The sequence below is a fragment of the Haemaphysalis longicornis genome, unplaced genomic scaffold (genome assembly GCF_048455015.1).
Source record: "Haemaphysalis longicornis isolate Haplotype H1 unplaced genomic scaffold, Haemaphysalis longicornis Haplotype H1 scaffold_13, whole genome shotgun sequence".
Taxonomy (NCBI): Eukaryota; Metazoa; Arthropoda; class Arachnida; order Ixodida; family Ixodidae; genus Haemaphysalis; species Haemaphysalis longicornis.
In genome coordinates, this window is record NW_027526233.1 from 56,466,966 (window position 1) to 56,487,750 (window position 20,785).

Below are 20,785 nucleotides of genomic sequence, written 5' to 3' on the forward strand. Positions count from 1 at the left end.
TGGGGACGATACCGGTGCTAGAAACCTGGTACAATATTTTTTAATTAGGCCATTCGAGGCAAATGCACTGGTACTAATTTTTTTTTGGCAGTCATGCCTACTATACCTTTTAGGCTAATGCTTTATATGTGTACAAAATATTCGACGCAATGAATGAAAAATTCACGCATCTCCACGAAGTGAATCATAACGAGTGAGCGAAGCACTGGGGATCGTTCTTACCGTAAATCACCCGTGGCATTGCCCACTCGCGTATGTAAATGAGTAAACAACGCGTGTGCACAGTACATACAATTACAATCCAATCCAATCCGATAGAATACAATTTTTTCTATTTTATTCAATCCAAATGCAATCCAATCGAATTCTCCATGCGCATGCGCAACACTGTGTACACAGACACAAAGCGGCAAGCCACGCATAAAGCGAGGTCCTAAGGTGCTTCGCCCCTGAAACAAGGTAGTGTTAGAAGTAGGCGCAAGATACACACGATTTGCATACTTTTAAGGGTAAGTTAGTGTCATGAAATTCCCAGAACGCGTTTTTGATGAAGGAGGTTTTAACAGCTGCCAATAACCTTCGCCCTGTCCTTGTATTACAAATATTTAGGCAGAGCCACTTCCAACTGGCAGTGCCTCGCAATATTAATATCGGTTAACTTGCTTGCTTAATCTGAGCCAAATACAGGCACTGTTTAACTAAGTGCATAACCCATATAGTTGCGCACTCCGCTCACCGTCCTCACAGGTTTCATCGGTGTTCACGTTTGCTAACCGCCTCAATGGCTTGGTCAACGAAATGCTGCGGACCAACACCTGCCTTGAGATGGTTCGAAAACTACTTTCGGGAGGAAGCCTGGTGTCCGAACAGCTGGCTCGCAACGCTGCGAAGGTGTTTCCCAATCTCATCAACTTACGGTGTATCTACGGCCTCAGTGAGGGCATGGGTATAAACTGCTCACCTGGTGTAGACGAGATCAACTTCACAGACATTGGAGTGCCGCCGCCCAATGCTCAGTTGAAGGTAAATTTTTCCCTAACTTCAGATACTAATAATTTTCTGGTACATGTGGATCACTCACTATTGGGACATGCCTTTGCATAGCAAGCTTTCCGAAATAATAGAATATTCTGTTCGTAGTTTCGGCTTTTGAGATAGGTGAACCAGACTTAGCTTTGGACCCAGTCAGGAGTGATTACGTAGCGCAATTTTGTTACGAAAGGGTAATTCAACAGCTCACTGTATACGGCCTCTGGTTAAACAGGAAAACTTTCTATTTGGATCTTCTGGCCAATGTATTGTGTGAATGTCTATTTACGGAATTAATTTGTTGTGACTGACAAAGCAGAGTGTGTTGTTGCGTCCTCGTAGACGCAAGAGTAAACAGCAAGGTGGCAACCTACCCGTTTATTATATATGGCACATCAGGGGAGCTGCTAATGCTTCTGGCAGATGCACTCGGACGGTGGGTCAGGTATAAGATGGTTGAATGTATCGTGCACGTGGGGGCGGGGCATACGCCGCCGTTTACGAAATACCAGCTCACTAAAATTACGTCCCGCACCCCAGGAGGATCCCACAAAAAAACCAAAAATACACACCTCAAACAAAAAATGGCTCGCCTCATTCTATACCATGCTCTCAAAGAATATGCGCTGCCAGTTACCTGGAAATCGCAAGTTGCTCTGGAGCAATATTTTCGTTTGAGATCGTCCGGTCTTACTTAAAGAGTTAACGGCTATACCTCCGTATTCTAAGAAGGCGTATTTCGACTCATTCCGCACATCAAACGTGGACTTCAAAGCTCGGGCTATAGCATTGCTAAAGCAAACTCAACTCAAAAGTTGCAGTCGCTGTGTACTCGGATGTGGACGGCCACTATATTAGCATCGGAGGTGTAGTTACTCTCCGTATCAATCCTTTGCAGGAAAACATACCTGGAAAATGCTGTGCTCTCGTGAGCGCGTATCTTGCGGCGTGCCTTGCGGCGTGCCTTGCGGCGTGCCTTGCGGTGCCTCCACCGAGCGTCCTTGGCAGCGCAGGCGCAGGCAGGCAAAAAAAAAACAACTGGCAAAAACTCAAGGAGCGAGAAAATGGCGAGATCTCGTGGGTGCTTACATCGGAGCGACCGCCGAGTCTTTGGCTGGCGCAGTGGATGAAGAAAAAAGTACAGCGTGATTGTCAATGGCTACCGCGGATGCAAAGAAACAGTTACAAATATAATGCTAGAGGTGAAAACACAGCCTGTTTGGGTGAAGGCACTGCGGCTGCCGCACTCTCTAGAAGTCTTTATGGAGAATAAGGGACAAGGCTACAAGTGTACCAATCCTTCCTGAGGCGATGGCAGATCCCGGCGTCGCTGCCTCATGTCCAAGATGAAGAAATGGTGGAAACCTACACTGCTTAAGATGAATTTGAATGCACCACTGGCTGCGATGGAGACAAGGAACTCTTCGATTCATATGACAACGATTACTAGCACCTTAACTATGCAACCAAATAGTTATACTGAAACGTATCTACGCCTGAGCCAATTCTCACGTACAAGAGCTTCAAAAAACAAGCGTTTTGGATGAGCACAAGCTTACCTGAATTTTTTTACATTAAATATCAACCACACTACATGCAAACACGAAAGTTAATTCTCGAAAAATTTCTTCTGATGAGAAGAATGCACGCGCTGCTAGCGACACATACACCGCTCGTTGGTTTTAACTTTTCATAGTAAGGCTTCAGTATGTCCTACATTTACTTTAAGAGGGTTTTGCTAATACACGAATGGGTTTGATAAAGAGAAATGCCGAAAGACAGAAACAAATTTGACCATATCATCACGATGTGTTCCAAATAGGTTGCTTTCTAAGTGAAACTTCTAGAAAACGACAAATATTTTGTGATTTCTCTGGGGAAGGTGCGGATAATATATTGAAGAATTAAGCGGTAATTTGCCCTGATGGTCTATCTCTCTGATTTCGTGCAGTTGCTTTCAATTAAGGATGGCAAACCCGTGGGAGTCAACGAACATGGCGAAATCTTTTTGCGTACCCCAGCCATAATGCGGGGTTACTACAAAAAGCCCGAAGCAACGGCGGAAGTTTTGGATGGAGAAGGATGGTTTAGAACTGGTAAGTGTTTCCTTCGCTTCCCATAAAACTCAAGAGGTTTGCGTCAGTCTTTGCGATCATGCTGGTTGGTGCTGTGAATTGCATATGCTGCACTCCTTCCACACCCGGCTTATTTTGTGCCAGCTGCACATAAAGAGTAGTTGGAATAATGAAAATATGACAGTCCTACGTTCATTCTAAAAAGAAGTAAGACAACTTAGATAAGTTAACCGTTTGCGTATTCCTCCTTGAGCAGTAGAGAACACGGCAGCACTTCAAAGGCGTTTGCTGCCTTTGTTGAACTCCTTCTACACTTACCAACCAAAGTCAGAAACAAACTGATTGACTGATATTTTCTAGGTACATTGTTGCTTGGTTTATTACTAAACTTGTTTACTAACCGGCGATTGTTGCAAGATTTTTCAATTGCTTTCAGAAGATAATGCCAATCGCTTTTCCGAGCTGAGGAATTTCATTTTATACGCTGCATTTTGGATCCATGCTTCAAATCATCTCATTACCGCCTGTACATAGTTCACTTGATGTCCACGTACAATTCGTGCTACTCACCGCCGTTGGTACTACTCACCAGAAAATATTTTTCTACGTGTTTGACTTCTTTTTGTCGTCGGAAGCCTGTAATACCTGCACCTGTTTGGGCTGTGAGTCACTCATAGATGTACTTTTTCAGTTACTGGCAGTTCGGCGCCCGTTCACTATCAAAGAACCGCGGGCCGTTAAACAGTTATTCTTTTCACGGCATCCAACCACTCCCCGTACAGCCGAATTCTTGGTATATATTTTCTCTAATTCAGCTCTGATTTACTGTTACGGGCGAACACTCAACTTGATCTTCCTTATTTTCAGTAAGGAATTGCGAAGTGCTCAGCAGGCCACCATTTTGTCTGCTGACCCAAACCGGTTACCACAGCAATATGATACATACACACTATTAGACGCATTTTCGTCCGTGCTGGCGGCATGGAGTTACTTCTGCCAGTGCTCACCTTCTCCTTAGGCACCATGTCGCTTTGCCTGACTCCATCGCCGCGGTTATCCAAAACCGCGTGTATCTTCCCTTCATTGCTTATGGCTTCCCAGAGAAACACAGGTAAAGGGTGCTATCAGGTGCAAGAGATGAGGCTACTGATGAATACCATGGCTTTTTCAGACTGTTGCCGTTTGTGTTGACCGTTCAAGCGATGCCCGCTTGGTCAATGCACCCAACAAAATTTCCTAGTAAAGGTATCTACTGCCAAGCCACATCTACAGGCGCCAAACCCTTAGATTTGTTTTCCTTTAGTTGAAACACTTCCAATATGGACACCTGTCCTTTGGTGAAACAGCAAGTATTAGGCGCAGCGTAAACTCAACCTATAAATCACTATTCTACCACGTCCTATCGTTTGTCTCTGATTCCACAGTTGGTTATGAGAGTGTCAAGAAATTTTTGGAATGGCTATATTAGAAAGTTTATGCAGACCGTGCTGGTGTACCGTCATTTTATAAAAAAAAACTTTTCACGCTCGAGATACTGTGGCAGTTGCTGCTACAATAACATAATAACCAAAAAGACATCTACCTCGCGTCAATGACGCGCGTTGCTGTTTTTTTTTGTCGTCTGACTTCCCGTCAATATATCTGTTCCCTAGATACTGGTTGATCGTTATTTAAACCCTTTCTAGGCAGGAGATGGCGTACTCAAAATTTGGTGGTATCGCTGAATTATAACTGTTCATTTTAAGTCTCTACAAAGAGGAGGCTTTATGCTTACAGATGCTTCTTTGCTACAGATGCTTTATGCTTCTTTGTCCGTGTCTACTATGCGCTTTCACTTCTCATGATGCATCACCAACAGGCACAAACCAGACCCCTCTGAAGAAGCGAACGCAAAGTTATGCACGCCGTGCTTCGTTGGCATAGAAATCGTATGGCCGTGAAGTGGTGTGGCTCAGACACGGGCCGACATGCGTGCCCTTCCTACAACTCCAGTACCAGACAGTACAATACGTTTTTTCCTTTCCTTCAGACAATTGATACGAAAAAGAATTAGGGAACCCGGCAAAAAATGATATTGCATGCCTGCCAAGAAACGCGACTGAAACTGATGGACAGCTAAAAGAATTGAGAAATGAACGATTGATGTTTGACACAAACATTTATAGCGAGGAAGTTGGCCAAAAAGTGTGGAAGTCACGTTTAGAGCTTTGAGAGCACATGTTTGTAGAGACGCAACTACAATCCGGGGGTTTCCAATTTTGAGAAGAACGTGCGCACCATTCTGACAGCAGATGGATTTTAATGCATGCATTGCTACATTGAAACGACTATAAATATATACGGACAGGCGTCTATATTAGCAATGTAAGGGTGCATATAACAGAAGTGGCGATTTGGCAAATAGGAGAGTACGTTTGGTGTAAATGTCCTCGTTGCTTTGCGTTGCAAAGGCCGGTATGTTCTAAGCTATTGTCAGGGAGGGAGAAAAGCACGGAGTTTGAAGCGGAAGATGACAAAAAATTCTCTGACCTCAAAATTCCTACAGAGTGTAGAGGGGCAAAGCTAACAAAGCTACAGAGGGCTGTCCCAGTGTTTATCTGAAGTTTTAAGACTCCTGTACATCGCATAGCATCTGTAAACACCTATGTGTCACTTCAAGCTACCATTCATGCCAAGCAACAAAGGCGCAGACACTTTTTGCTGGGGTTTACCACAATACGTAATCAATTGGCGCCAACGCCACTTCGCGAAAGCTACGGTCAGTGAATGACCGGTGGAGTAGGCCCAACGTGTACATTTCTGCTGGCGGAACTGCTGTTGGCGCTCTCCCTGCACAGTTCGCTGTGCCATTCTTCGCAAGCGACGTTTCCGTGTTCCTTTCTCACTTTTGGCGTTTCCGCGCTCCCCAAGGCTGCGCTAGGTCACACTCACTCTGCAAGAAAAACCAGACCTTGCCATTAATTTTGCTTCCTCACACTTGGCGCGTGTGCCCTCTGTGCGTACGCTGCGACAGTGTGCGTCCAATAGGCCACAAAATACGAGACCAATCGAGCACTGCGCGAAAACTATCGGGGCGACACCTTTCCGCCCAGAGCTGCTGTCGAAACAGCTGAGTTCACGGGTGTGTCCTGCGTATTCAGGCACTGCTTGCCCATTTCTCCGAAGTTGGCGGCAGGGCCATGTTTCTCTTGCAACCGGATGCCGCGCATTTTGCTGCACGCAATGACAGCGTGACAATTCTTTACACGTCCGGTAGCGTGCTCAATGTGAGGGAGGTGTGCGATGGTTCGGGACCTGTTCTAGGTAATATGTGTCAGGATTTAATGTGAGGATCAGCCCAACGAAGACGGCAAGGGTGACAGACGGTACAAGCGAGACAAGAGCCTGTTTCATCTGCCACTGGCCTCACCTTCTTTGCGTTAAGATTTCATTCAGGCATGCACCAACTCTATAACAACACGTTTTATTGAAATCTATCAGGAGCTCGGTTATTATAATTGTGGTGTCCTTTCCGTCGATTGGAATTCGAGCAACCCGAAGGTAAATCTTTGCGTGACAGTGAACGGCCAACAGCCTGTATCCCAAGGAAAAGACAGAGAATATGGACCAGGTGTAGGGGAAATCTTCAATGCGGAGTGAGTTTCGGCGAAGGACAATTACACATCCACATCTATTGCCATACAGCTGCATTGAGGTAGATGTCGGATATTCCTTCCCAGAGAGCTAATACGCAGCTTTACTGCATGGCTTCTCTACAGGCGAAGATTGTTCTTTCTTGATCTATCCATGTACATTTGTTTTTTTTTCTGACAAATAAACGTGCCAACTCCGCCAGTTATGCATTTGTGAGCATAAACATGGTGTCGCATTGTTTTCTACATTCAGGAATTTTCATTCCCGTTGGGGCTATTTTTCGGGGGATGTACTGATTTCTCCATCTTTTGATGGCGCTTTATGAGGCATTTTTGAGTTGTTTTTGTGCTAGATAATTATTTCTTATAATCTTAGTTTCTTGTTTTTCTCGGTATTCAAAAATTTCCGTTCCCCTTCACATGAAAAAAGTTCAATTTACCGTATAATAACAATCAAAAGCGTTAACTTCGTAAACCTTCATATTTCCGGGGATTGCGGGTGTTACACGGTTGGTGCTTCTGGTACTCTACCAGAAATGCCAGCTTATTAGAGAAGCACCTGGGAGATGTGTTTCGGTTCTGCACGAAACAAAGAATTCGGCGCAATCAGCACGCTGCGAAAAATCATTCTGCGACATGCCCCTTCCAGGGAAAATGCTTCTCAGAGAAACTCTCGAGTGAAAGAAAGCACTGACGCCTAAATACAGAAAGTATATATGCGGCGACGTGTGAGGGACCCCCATGTGCAACCCGCTATCTGGACAGCAGGTGCTGGGACGGAAGATGTCACACCGATGGGTTTTGCGCTCCGCTGCCTTTGATCTGTTTTATTATGCGGCCGCATGTAGTCACCAAGATGTGTTAGACTGAGTTTAACGTCCTTAACGTTCCCCTTCGTGATGCTGCAAATTTTCTTCATCTGTTATTTTTTTTCTCATACGCAATGGTTTCTGCCGAGCACCCTCGCGACAAGAAAAATATTCATGCTAATCTACCCCGTGAATGTGGTTGGAAACCAAAGCTGTAAACGGCACCCACAACGATTACCCATGCGACGCCACATAAACACACTTATGTTGCTCCACAAACAGCGAAACCAGACTTAAGTTGAATGCACTTAACCACACCCTTTATAACTTCAAAGACATAGTTTTGGTAAGGTCAAATCAATGCATGATGAATGAACAGTGGTTTGTAAAGTTGAATTCGTGTTGCACTTGAGAGAAAATTCTTTTTTATGAATTTAAAAGACGCTCAAACCCGGCGTTATATGATATCACTTCTCCGTCTCTGCCGCCACGGGCGGAAGCGATGAGATCGGCGGCAGAGACGTAAGAGGAGCAGGAGGAAATACTGCTATTCCGATTTCTCACCTGGTCAGAGGAGTAGTTCCGTCTTCACAGGAGCCCATATGCACTCCGCTCCGCCTGTGTGCCGCTTGCCCACCAGATCAAGCTGGGTTGGCAGAGAGTGGCTGGACAATAACATCCCGCATTGCTCTTGGTAGTTGACGGAAAGAGAGGAGGACGCTCAGGGCCATTGTCGCACACCCGATTAGGTGTCTGATTATTGCCACTTCTGAGTAAAATCTGCATTCAGCGTCGTAACAGTTCATGTGCATTAAGTGAAGACGCGTCGGGTGTTGGAAGGAGCCGGATTGTATAAGCCGTTGGATAGTTTGTTGTTCTCTGGAAAGGTCACGGTAGGGCGAAGGTTGGGTCTATCTCTGAACGTGATAATGCTAGGTTTTGTCCCTCAACTAGACAAGCGGCTGACTGTTTTTGTGCAGCTCCATTGTACGGCTGTAAAAGTGCAGTCTTGTTGGTGAGCGTATTCGTTGCCCTCGATGGAAGCGTGAGCGGGTGTCCATATGAGCTGAATGGAAGCGGTTGGGGAGTTGTTTTTTAGCACACACAGGTCGGGACACCATACCTCACTGATAATTACGGTGGGCTTGTTGGGGATCAGTGACAACGTTTCGACACCCTGGTTAAGTGAGAGTCTTGGAGATGGCTGCGTCTTCTGCAGCCGTGATGTCTTGGTTCTTGAGTGAGACACACACAATGATGTCGGTTCCGCGTGATGATGGCGTACTGCTGCCCTCGATGTTGGAAGACGTTTATGTAGATAAGTGCATAATGTCCACCGAGTGTGTTGTCTAGTGCTTTAATCCTTGCTTCTCGGCGACCCTCGTCGGATGAGGGGTTAATATTTCTAAGCAAAGGGAGCGTCTTTAGTTCTTGTCCCTAAAAGCCTGGTAGTACATTAAGCGGACTGACATTCTGTGGTGCCCAGCCAATCTGGTAAATGATGCATCGACCCGCCGCAGTTCTGCTCAACCGTAGCTGCTTCTTAGAACGATGACCCTGTATCAGCTCTTCCACCGTGTTATGGAGCAACCCGCGATGCAGCCTCTTTGTGGACGCACTCATGGGAAAACCAAAAGCCTGATCAACCGCCTTTATAATCATTATAAAAAGCATGCTAACATCCTCCTCGCCGAGAAGAAGACAGGGCTGGACGTAAGTGATTCTGAAGAGGACAATAGTGCGAATTACTGGAATGGTAATAGATTCCTTGAGGCCTCCCTGTTTGGTGGCAACCCGCCTGTTCATGTGAATGATTTGATTGATATTGTGCTTGAGCCACTGCAAGGGTACATCACTTTCGGTGTCGGCCTTGGGATGTAGGCCCACGTTCTTGAGGCTGGGGCTTGGAAATATTGCCTCTCTCTCAAGGAGTATTTGATTGTGTTCCTTGATGTGCACTTTGGCGTGAGGGCGGGCGACAAGGAGCTGTGATTTTTATGGGGAACAGGCCACAGGCTTCAGCACACTGGCGTACTAGAAGTGAGATGCCCTGCGTTGGTGTGACCTTCCTTGAATTTTTGCAACTCCTACCACATGCGCAATGCGTGCACAGGTCCGCTAAACGTGCCGTGGGCGGAGCAGAGCGGTGCGAGAGGTCGCGTGACGCTATCACGTGGCATTCAGCTAGAATGCAGGTGGAGAACACGTATATGTGATTGGTGAGGGCACCACTGTATTCCCCATCTCCGCTTGGGCTCGCAGCTAAATCGATAACACAACGGGGTCTCGCTTTGTTACTCTACTAGTTCCAGTTTCGATTCTTCGCGGTACCAGTAATTTCTTTTATTTGTTCGCGGGCGTTTTCTTTTGACACTAACGCTCTCCAAAAAACCCTTGCGTTGTAGAGTTAGAAAGCTTTACTTTAAAACACGTTTCGGCCAGGTGTACACAGCTTTGGTGTAGATATAACCACGCAAGTTCGGCAAATGAACAGTAAACCTTTCGTAATCACTCCTTCATACGAACTGCTAACTTGGAAATTCCCATTACCACCATCATCGAACAGCAAGCTTAATCTATCAATAATAAATGAAATTGTACATGAACTGGAAATCAAGTAATATTATTTCGTAATTAAGGCTGTATCCATGAATAGGCCGCGCGCACTACAGAGAAAATAATTTATACCGTTTTTGTTTCGTTGTGTATTGCATTTCAGAAGATAGAGTAGACGACTAGGTTGTGCTTGGTTTTTCATTTTGCTTTGGTACTAAAGCATCGAGAATATTTTTTAAGGTGCGGAGTACGTTAGGACCGCACAATGCCCCTACGCGTCCGGGCGCATAGCATCTACAATAGCAGAAAATTACACAGGTGCCGGCAGGATTTGAGCCTGTGCCTGGTAGACCAGACAGGATTAGTGTCAGTCGTCTTACCTATTCGGCTACCACCATGAGTTTCTAATCCGAGTTTCAATCGGCTTACTCCCGCGCCTTATTTATTATAATATGTATCATAATATTATATTCATTATTATTTATTATAAACTTCATGCAGCGTAATTTGCGATCGACATTTCTCTCTCTCGTCTGTTTTTGCTGGGCGTAATGCTCACAAAGGAACAATTTTGTTCCTTCGACGCTGTATAAGAGGAATTTTGAACTTTTTGTACTAGACAGTCATGCCCTCACGACGTACATTACCTTTAATGCACAGATAGACATCCGATCCTTTAACGGGGCCCTGAGAAGGCCCTATTCCAGCCGAACATAGTAAAGCAAACGTTCTCTGCAGATGGCCGGGCAGACCGGCTGGAAATTCGGTGTGGCATGCATAACTGCAATGGGGCTGCTCGCGTCCCCTCTTTCGCTTGCCCTACGCCTGAAGGTCGTACATGCCTTTACAGGTCTTTCCAGTTGCATGGTCATTTTAATACTTTTTCACTGAAGCACGACAATGACGCTTGTGAAGTTACATATTGTTACTCAATACACCGTGGCACTAGCGCAACTTTTCTAAATTTAGCGCATAAAAAAAAGGACACCATTCCAACTATCTCTTAATTTCTCGCGCGTCGAAAACCTTCATATTACACTTTCGTCGAACCTAAATCCTGTGTGTTGTTGAGAGGCCACCCTAAAAGAGACGCTTAATTGGACAGCTAGGAGCTGAACAGAAAATAAAAATCTTGCGCTCTATATTTAAAGCTTTCTAGGCTTTGTGAACAGTTTTATCATAAAGCATATTTAGGGTGTTCGTTGCTTTCCGAGGGCTTGTAATCGTTCCACAAGGGTGGGACCTGCACATTTTCTGTCCTGCTTGAAACGAAAGCTGCACAGATTTTTCAAATCAATATTGAATTTTGTGCTGTTCAATACAGGTGATTTGGGCTACTACGACGAGAATTACCGGCTCCATTATGTGGAACGACTGAAGGAGATGATCAAGTGTATGGATAACCAAGTCGTCCCTTCGGAGATTGAACTTCTTGTTTCCTCTCTCTGCCCTGGAGTCCAGGAAATCTGTGTGGTGGGTCTCCCGCACCCTGAATATGGCGAGGTCGCCACAGCATTCGTAATTCTGAAAAAGGACTACGTGGGGAAAGTTACCGCTGATGATATAAAAAACATCGTAGCAGGTGAGCCAATTTATCGACCTTTGCTCATGTTAAGTAGCGTCTCCAAATACGACATGGTTCACGCAAGCGCGCTCGCAGAACTTGCTGAAGTGAATATTTTTCTACCATCCTTACTACTTACCCATTGGAGAGAATTTGAGAGGTCAATTCACTCGAATTGATTTACTACGCCATCGAAATGCACGAAGGTTTCAAGACACTATCATAAATCTTGGAAAAGTTTGAATTAGGATTCAACGTGCTCATGCGCGTCGTCCCATCAGTGCAAAAGCGGCACTTGCTGCCTCCCTCCTCGCCTCACGTCGCACCAGCATTTCCGCTGACATTGATTATAAGAAACTTTCCAGAATGTTTAGTGTGACCCCAAAGACACGATAAAGGGGGTGGTGGTCTTTTTTGTTAGTCTTTTATCAAGAATAACTCAAGTAGACGCCAAAAAGAAACATGTAAGCAACCCGCTCCTCCAAACCTGTACCGTGCACATCCATCGCCTGTCCTTTTAAAAAACCGAAGTTTTCACTCCGGACACAGTCGAGACGTGCCTTGTCCATCCCCCGAGTAGCTATGGCTGGGGTTTTAGTGACGACCCTATCGCCTAACGGGAGGGGCTCAACTAAACAACGGCAGGGTCGAATGTGCTGAAATAAGAGGCTTCTGTGCTTGTGCCTGCAAACTATTTTGATCGGAAGTTGCTCTTTGTCATTGAAACGTACACTTCCTTTGTCTGCAAAGCTTTCGTAAACTGCAACTCCATTGCTCCGAGTAACCAGCTTCCAGTGAATGTGATATATCGTCCCCACCCCGCGGACCCAAGGTGTGTCAACGCAAAAGTCCAGGGCACCTTAACATCAACAAAATGCGTAGAGGCAGGTTGCTCAGATGCGCACCTTTTTTTTTGCAGCTCGGTCAAGGTGCCTCTAGGAGTGCGCTACAGCGCATTGCTGCCTAGCTGTCCCGGTCATAGACTCTTTAGGCCCTGTTTCCACCTCTTGCTACCGCTGGTTTCTATCCTGGAGCTAGTCCTCGCTCTTTGGTCCGCGGCGAGTGCCTTGAACGCGCCGAGTCAGTGGAGTCCGCCGTTTACATCGCCGATTTAGGCGACCTGCCGCAGGTTGAGGTGACAGGACTCTGCCCACCTCCGGCCACTGCATCTCGGGTATCTCCGGACGTTTTCGATCGTCCCATCGACGTCGACCTTACGCCAGCCCAACAAGACCAACTGATGAAACTACTGTGTCAATTTCATTCTTCCTTGGACTGTTCACAGACGTCGCTTGGTCGCAGCACTACGGTCAGCCACCCTATCGACACCTTTTCCCACGCCCCTTTACTCCAGCTACCTTACCGAGTTGCCCCTTCCGAAAGGAGGATAATTGATGAACAAGTGGGTGACATGCTCCAGCGCGGTATCATTCGACAATCGAACAGGCCTTGGGCGTCGCCGATAGTACTCGTGCGGAAAAAGGTCGGCTCCATCTGTTTCTGTGTCGACTACACTCGCCTAAACAAAATAACTCGCAAGGATGTTTACCCGCTACACGCATCGATGACGCCCTAGATTGTATTAAAGGAGCAGAATATTTTTCGTCCCTTGACCTATGCTCCGGATACTAGCAAGTCCCGATGGCAGATGCGGATCGTCCGAAAACAGCCTTTGTTACTCCAGGTGGTTTAAATGGATTTAACCTCATGCCGTTCGGCCTGTGCAACGCGTACGCCACATTCGAATGGATGATGGACAATATTCTTCGCAGCCTCAAATGAAAAATATGCCGGTGATACCTGGATAACGTCGTAGTGTTTCCACCCGACTTTTCCATGCATATACGGCGGCACGGGCAAGTTTTAGCTTGTATGAACGACGCAGGCCTTCAACTAAACCTCAAGAAGTCCCGATTTGCTGCTCGCCAGCTGACGATCCTTGGTCACATCGTTTCCAGAGATGGCGTTCTTCCTGATCCGGACAAGCTTCGTGCCGTGGCTGAATTTCCGAAGCCGACTACGATCAAAGAGCTTCGTAGCTTCATCGGGCTATGCTCGTATTTCAACCGCTTTGCGCGTAACTTCGCCTCCATCATCGCGCCATTGACACAGCTTCTTGGCAACAAGACGGGTCTTTTGGCATGGTCATTAGCTTGCGACAAGGCCTTTACAAACCTACGTCGCCTCGTTACAACCCCGCCAATTTTTCGCCATTTCGACCAGTCGGCCCCAACTGAAATCCACACCGATGCGAGTGGAGTTGCTCTGGGTGCTGTTCTGGCTCAAAGGAAGGCCGGGTTCAACGAATATGTGGTCACTTACGCGAGCCTCTCACTGACATCTGCGGAGTCGAATTACTCTGTCACTGAGCCGGCATGCTTGGCAATTGTGTGGGCCCTCTCGATGTTTCGTCCTTATCTGTATGGCCGACCTTTCGGCGTGGTTGCCGACTATCATGCGCTTTTTTGGTTGTCATCCCTGAGAGACCCTTCTGGCCGTCTAGCACATTGGGCACTCCGTCTTCAGGACTTTGACATCCGCGTGGTGTATCGCTCTGGCCGGAAGCACCACGACGCTGACGCCCTCTCCCGCTGTCCGATGTTGCCTGACAAGATGAATAATTCCCCCTCTTAGTGCTTTGTATCGCTCGTTGACGTGAGTTCCATGCCATCAGAACAGCGAAAAGATCCATGGGTCATGTCGCTTTGCAACTACCTTTCAAACCCGTCGAACTCGTCGGTACCTCGAGCAATTTGGCGCCAATAGTCCCACTTCACTGTTCGTGATGGCTTGATATACAGGTGGAACTACAACCCTAATGGGCGCAAATGACTGGTTGTCATCCGCTGCCATCTGCGCTCTGCAGTGTGCGACCAGTTTCACAGTGAGCCTCAGTGTGCTCACGCCGGCGTGCTAAATACCTATAAACGCCTTAGACTGCGATATTACTGGCGTGGTATGTGTGGCTTCGTTCGTCGTTATGTTCGCTCTTGGACGGACTGTCAAAGGCGCAAGCCACCACATCCTCGTGCATCTGTCCCGATGCAGCCTTTGGCGTGCCCGAGTCGACCTTTTGACCTGGAAGGAATCGGTCTCTACGGACCCCTCCCCTGTAATTCGGCTGGCAATAAGTGGGTCATTGTAGCCGTCGACCACCTGACACTGTACCCCGAAACCGCTGCGCTGCGTGCCGGTACTGCCGATGCCGTTGCAACGTTTCTGCTCAACCGCATGATCTTACGTAACGGCGCTCCTCGGGAACTTCTCAGTGACGGGGGACGTGTCTTTCTTTCTGACGCCATTGAAGCGCTCCTAAAGGCCTGCCGCATCGTCCATCGCACGACTACTGCATATTACCCGAAGACGAACGGCTTAACCGAACGTTTTAACCACCCCCTGCGGGACATGCTGGCAATGTGTGTATCATCCGACCATTTCAACTGGAATATGATTCTTCCATTCGTAACCTAGGCCTACAACACTGCCAAGCAAGCCACCCTGGGTTTCTCACCCTTCTTCCTTGTGTATGAACGTGAGCCGTCATGCCTGCTTGACACGATCCTCCCCTACACAACCGACGTGTCTGAAGCCTTGTCAATCTCGGATGTCACCCGACGTGCAGAGGAGTGTTGCCAACTGACTCGCTCGTTCACGTCACACGAGCAAGGACCACAAACGTTCCGCCATGATGCGTTGACGCCTACCCCAGAATTTTGTCCGAATGATCTCGTTTGGCTCTGGATTCCGGCCACGACTCCTGGGCTGTCGAGCAAGCTCATGTCAAAGTATCACGGACCGTATAGTGTACTCGAAAGGACGTCGCCTATCAATTATGGGGTCGAGCCTCTTAATCCTTCCTCTGACAATCGCTGCCGTGGCCGAGAGACCGTTCACGTTGCACGCCTTAAGCGATACTTCGAGCCCGCCTTGGTCTAGTTCTCCTAAGTCGCCAGTATGGCTCCTATTTGTCCCAGGGAAATTGTAAAGGAGATGAATGGTACAGGCGCTAGTGAACGAAACACGATAGTGTGCCATACTCCGCAGCCGCGAAAGCAGCATCGGCAGTGACAACAGTAGGGAAAACACCGACGACGAAGACGACAGGCACGCGTCTGTGAACCCGCTCCAGCTTGGATAACGGTCATTAAAGGCTTTCGTCAGCTACCTTGTGCTGAGCAAAACATCCCCTTAGAATATATATATATATATATATATATATATATATATTTGTACGTGTTTAGAGATATCTTTTTGTGTATATATACGTGTATGATAGTTTATGCGTATATATACATATATATTGTATTCATTTGTTAGTACGTAGCCTATATACGTACATCGGAAGCATTTGTATCGAACAAATATTTTGTAGCGCCCTCTGGTTGGCGCTCTTAGCCTGCGCCTTGGCTCCGGCTATCAAAGACGAGAATAAAGAAACGAGCGGCGCGTGCTTGCCGCGTTGGCATGGCACGGGCAGTTCGATTCCAAAAGCCTTCCACGCAGTGTACTCTTTCAGTTGCGCTGCGCTGCGACCCCGTGGTTCCGGACAGTGGTGACCCGAATTAAGACATGACCAACCACAGCAAGCTTGCGTCCTGAAGCCCTCTTTTGCCTGACGCGTCTTCGCGGCCCCCGTACGTCGCAGACATAGAGCTCCGTCAGCTCGCCTATATTTCGGAATTCACGGCGGACATTGGGCACTTCAAAGGTACCGAAAACGAGGCTGCTGACGCGCTTTCACGCATTACCTCCATCGGCAGTGCTAGATCTGCAGTGGGCTGGGAACGCCCAGCTCAGGCGCAGATTAAAGACCCTGAGCTGCAAGCACTGCGGGACCACCCGAGTTCCCTCCGTGTGCAACTTGTGCCTCATCCGTTCGTGCCTGGCTCACTGTGGTGTGACATGTCAGCGGCGGCGCCTTGACCCTTCGTTCCGGCTGCCATTCGTCGTGCTGTGTTTCACTCGCTCCACGACATCTACCACCGCAGCATGCGAGCCACTCAGCGCCTCATTACACAGCGGTACGGCTGGCCGAGCATCAAAACTGATGTCCGCCAGTGGGCCCGTTCGTGCCTCGCTTGTCAGACAGCCAAGGTGACCCGCCACTCGAACACCCCAACGCAGCCTTTTTTGCCACCTAGCTGTCGCTTTGACCACGTGCATCTTGATTTGGTCGGACCACCTCCTCCCTCCCGTGACTGCCGGTACATTCTCACAATGATTGACCGTTTCACCCGCTGGCCCGAACCCGTACCTTACGGACATCACGGCTGAAACGGTCGCAAAAGACTTTCTTTCCACATGGACTTACCGTCTCGGCTTTCCCGGCATTGTTACCACGGATCGAGCAGGCAGTTTCAATGTACTCTGTTCACTTCCCTCAGCCGCTTGCTTGGCACTAAACACGGCCGCACCACGGCATACCATCCCTGTGCAAACGGCATCGTTGAGCGGCTTCATCTCCAGCTAAAAGTGCTCCCAAAGCGCGCCTGGATAGAAAGCACTGGGTCGATCACCTTCCTGCAGTGCCTTGGCCTGCGTGCCGTCCTTCGTGGCGACCTCGGCTTTTCAAATGCTTAACTAGTCTACGGCGCACACCTGCTGCTTCCTGGTGATTTGTTCGTCCCTATTGCCTACTCGCCCCAGCAACTTGAGTACCTCCAATGCCTGCAGGACTGCCTGCAGCACCTGCTACCGGTCCCACGTCGGTCTTGTGACCACCGCATCTCTGTGCACCCCGACCTTCCGTCTTCGACACAAAATTTCCTCAGGCCGAACGCTATAAAGGCGCCTCTTACCGCCTCCTAGAATGGGCCGTACCGAGTGCTTAACAAGACGCAGAAGTCCCCCACCACCCTGTTGAATGGCCGCGAAGAAGTCATCTCGTTGCACCGTCTTAAACCGGCCTACCTCGAGACGCCACCGAACGAACTCCGCGCAGACATCGCAGGCCTCAACACTCCACTGCTCGCCCCCAAAACCAACGCCCACCAGCCTTGCTGTCGCGTGACGTTCGATATTCCGTCTGGGCGGGGGTCCTGTAGCGCCTTCTGGTTTGCGCACTTAGCCAGCGCCAAGGCGCCGGCTATGAAAGACGAGGATAAAGAAACGAGCGGCGCGTGGTTGGTGCGTCAGCATGGCACGGGCCGTTCAATCGCAAAAGCCTGCCACGCTTGTAATCTTTCAGTTGCGCTGCGCTGCGACCCCGCAGTTCCCTACAATTTGATTGCCTGCTCAGCGTACGCCTTCTGTTTTTACGGCTTCGTCAGCCAAAGATTTTCTGTATGTCATACTATTATTGGTTATTTCGCTTTGTATACCGCATATTCCAGGGGTATTGGCATATTCCTATGCCAATCGCTGTAGCCAGAAGGGGGGGACTTGTCAAGCTGTTCACGCAGCTTTTCTTCTCTCCTCCTTCAACGCGGATGGAAATTGAACCTATAAAAACTACCAAGAGCTCTCCACCACTCGGCAGTTGTGATTCTCCTGCTGCCCTTCTGACAAAAACACAGGAGCATGGTAGCTGAATCGTCGTTTCTTCGAACAAACAGGCTAGGCGTGAAATAGGCGAGTCAATAAATACCACTTATAAAAACAATAGTAGGAACGCTTGGCCAGTACCCGAAATCTTTTCCCTTGCTATCTAGACATGATACGACACTCACAAAACAGCTGTGCTGTTGCTTGACACACATTACTCGCCTTCGACTCGCGTTCTCGCTTGCTAGATGCAAGTATGTCAGTACATTTTATTTGAAAAAAAAACAGCCAGTGGCGTGAGTAATGTTTACTCTCTCTTAGGCAGGCAGTTTTTGCGCTTCCTGGAGTAAGATCGGCCTCCTTAGCATCTTGAGGTGCAAGTTACGTATTCGGTCGTTTTGTGTTTCCAGAACATCGTATAATAACATTGGCACAAGCAATAACCATTGTTACAAGAAAAAGACGAGTACCTCTGATGAAGCAAACACGCGTGCACTGTTCACAAATGGAAGTATTCATGACCCCTCTGAACAAACATAGAAGCTTCCTCGGGAGTACGGGTGTGCGTTCTACTGTTGAGTGCAGGCAATCAGGCAGTAAAAGGTAGGCGTGAAAAGGGTCCACTTCTGATGCCTTAATTTTTTGGCGCTTCAATTCGCATCCTAATTTCATGGAAACTCTGAGGATGCAAGAAATTACAAACTTTAATTAGGAACGAAATACACAAGAGCAAATTTAATCGAATACAGATCTTTCAAGAACAATGAAGCAGTTGGAGTTGAACGCCCATGATCGAGGTGTCTATATTTGTTAAGATAAAATATTCTCACAGATTGTGGTCTCAGTAAGTGACTTCGTGTCGTATACACTATACTGAAATTAAAGCATGATTTCCGAGCCATCTCCTGGACAACGCGCGATGGGATTTTATATTGCAGTCCGGGAAAATATTCCGCGGGACATGCGACCTTGTTTTAGAAATGATAAGTACAAGTAATAACGAAACATTGTGCACACACGAGCATGATGCTTTGACGTACATACATGACAGCGTGTTTCATTACGCAGGTAACCTTGCCAAGCACAAGCACCTCTACGGCGGCGTGTACTTCCCAGATACTCTACCACGCACCGATACTATGAAGGTGCGGCGCTCGGAGTTGCAAAAGAACGAAGCATACAGGAAGGGCCAGTGATTTTGGGCAAGAAATAAGACGCCACTTTGGTGGGGAGACGTGCGTGAAGACAATTGGACAGCCTAGTCATTACTGTTCGTAATGCGCTATGAAAATCAGACATTTCGAAGCAGATCAGGCACGAAATAAATTACGTCGTCAGTGTTCTTTCGTCTCCAATTTGATATCAGATTTTTAAGAAGAGAATTTCCAGTGAAACAATGGAGTGCTGAAATATTAGCACTAACTACTGAAATTATGGCTCCGCTAGATCTGATGGCATCTGGCTACCATACCTGCACAGCAATTCTTCACTTTTCTAGTGCGCGCTACCGCACAGTCATTAATCTCATCATGGCTCGCTATCGCAGTAAACTAAAAATTTGGGCTGGTTGGTAAATATGTACGAATAGAAATAACACAGCGCTCGTGCTGTTGTTCTTCCTGGTCCCGTCCTTTGCGCTATTTTTGCTATTCGCTATGGCAGGTTCATTTTCCTAGCATTTTCGAGTGCGACTCTCGTACATATATTGTATTTATAAAAAGAAGCATGCATATAACTGGTAACAAAGCAGTTATTATGTGCATCGCTGTTATCAAAGTCACTGCAGCTGTGCGTAGAATTTCCCTTTGGTTGTATTCGCGGCGCGGCATTCCGAACGCATCACTAACCCCATACAAGTACGGCGTGTTGCCGCTTCACCGCAAACAGTAATATGTTTTGGACATAACTTCGATCTATATACCTGCATAAAAATTTTTATGTAAAGGCAGCTCGTGGATTGCCCCTCCAGGGATACGCTAATGTTGCTTCCTTAAAATTTCTGCAAATACGTTTTACAGGGACTGATACACTGTACACATTCCGCAATTTGTTTCCTGTAACTTGGGCTCTGATTAACAGGCAGGGAAGCTTGCATTTCGAATTTTGAAAAGCCCCTACTACGGCATATTTACGTTCCACCTCTTTACCCGGGCTACGGAACGTCAGTCTCTGTTTACCGCTACACCACTCGCGGGCAAGTGCAACTGAGACAGCCTGAGAGATTACCATGGTTGTAAGGCATCATCCTTGAGCAGCGTACGTTCTCTATAATCCCTTGTTCTTGGAAAGGCACACACTAAACTCATAAAATGCGGTTGTCGTTCACATACCACGCGGAGGTTTGTTTTATAGCGGCCGGAGACAAGAACATAAACGAAACGTTACACCGTCACTATCTGTGTTCTGAGGTAAGAGACCACGACTTCAATACCAAAATACGCCGACTACAACAAACCAGAAGTGGTTATGTTTTATTGCTAGTAGCCTTCACTCTCATGTACTTTCTGGACACGTTATATATAGTCCCTGTTTTTTTTTCCTTAGTTGCTCGAATTTTATTTCTGTGTAAAGTGATGGAAACATTTCTTTGTTCGTCATGATAGTTGGTTTTGAGGAGAAAAATAAAAAACCTTATAA

At 47.4% G+C, this 20,785-nt stretch overlaps 1 protein-coding gene across 1 annotated transcript in view; it reads left to right on the plus strand.

The window, feature by feature from the left end:
* Positions 1-19,458, plus strand: part of LOC144163844 (uncharacterized) — a 200,999-nt gene extending 181,541 nt beyond the window's left edge. The window contains exons 7-10 of the mRNA XM_077694528.1: positions 748-1,023; positions 2,981-3,125; positions 11,426-11,683; positions 19,217-19,458. Coding sequence (XP_077550654.1) covers positions 748-1,023; positions 2,981-3,125; positions 11,426-11,683; positions 19,217-19,344 — 807 coding nt within the window. The 3' untranslated portion in view covers positions 19,345-19,458. The remainder of the gene's footprint in view (positions 1-747; positions 1,024-2,980; positions 3,126-11,425; positions 11,684-19,216) is intronic.
* The last annotated feature ends 1,327 nt before the right edge of the window (positions 19,459-20,785 follow it).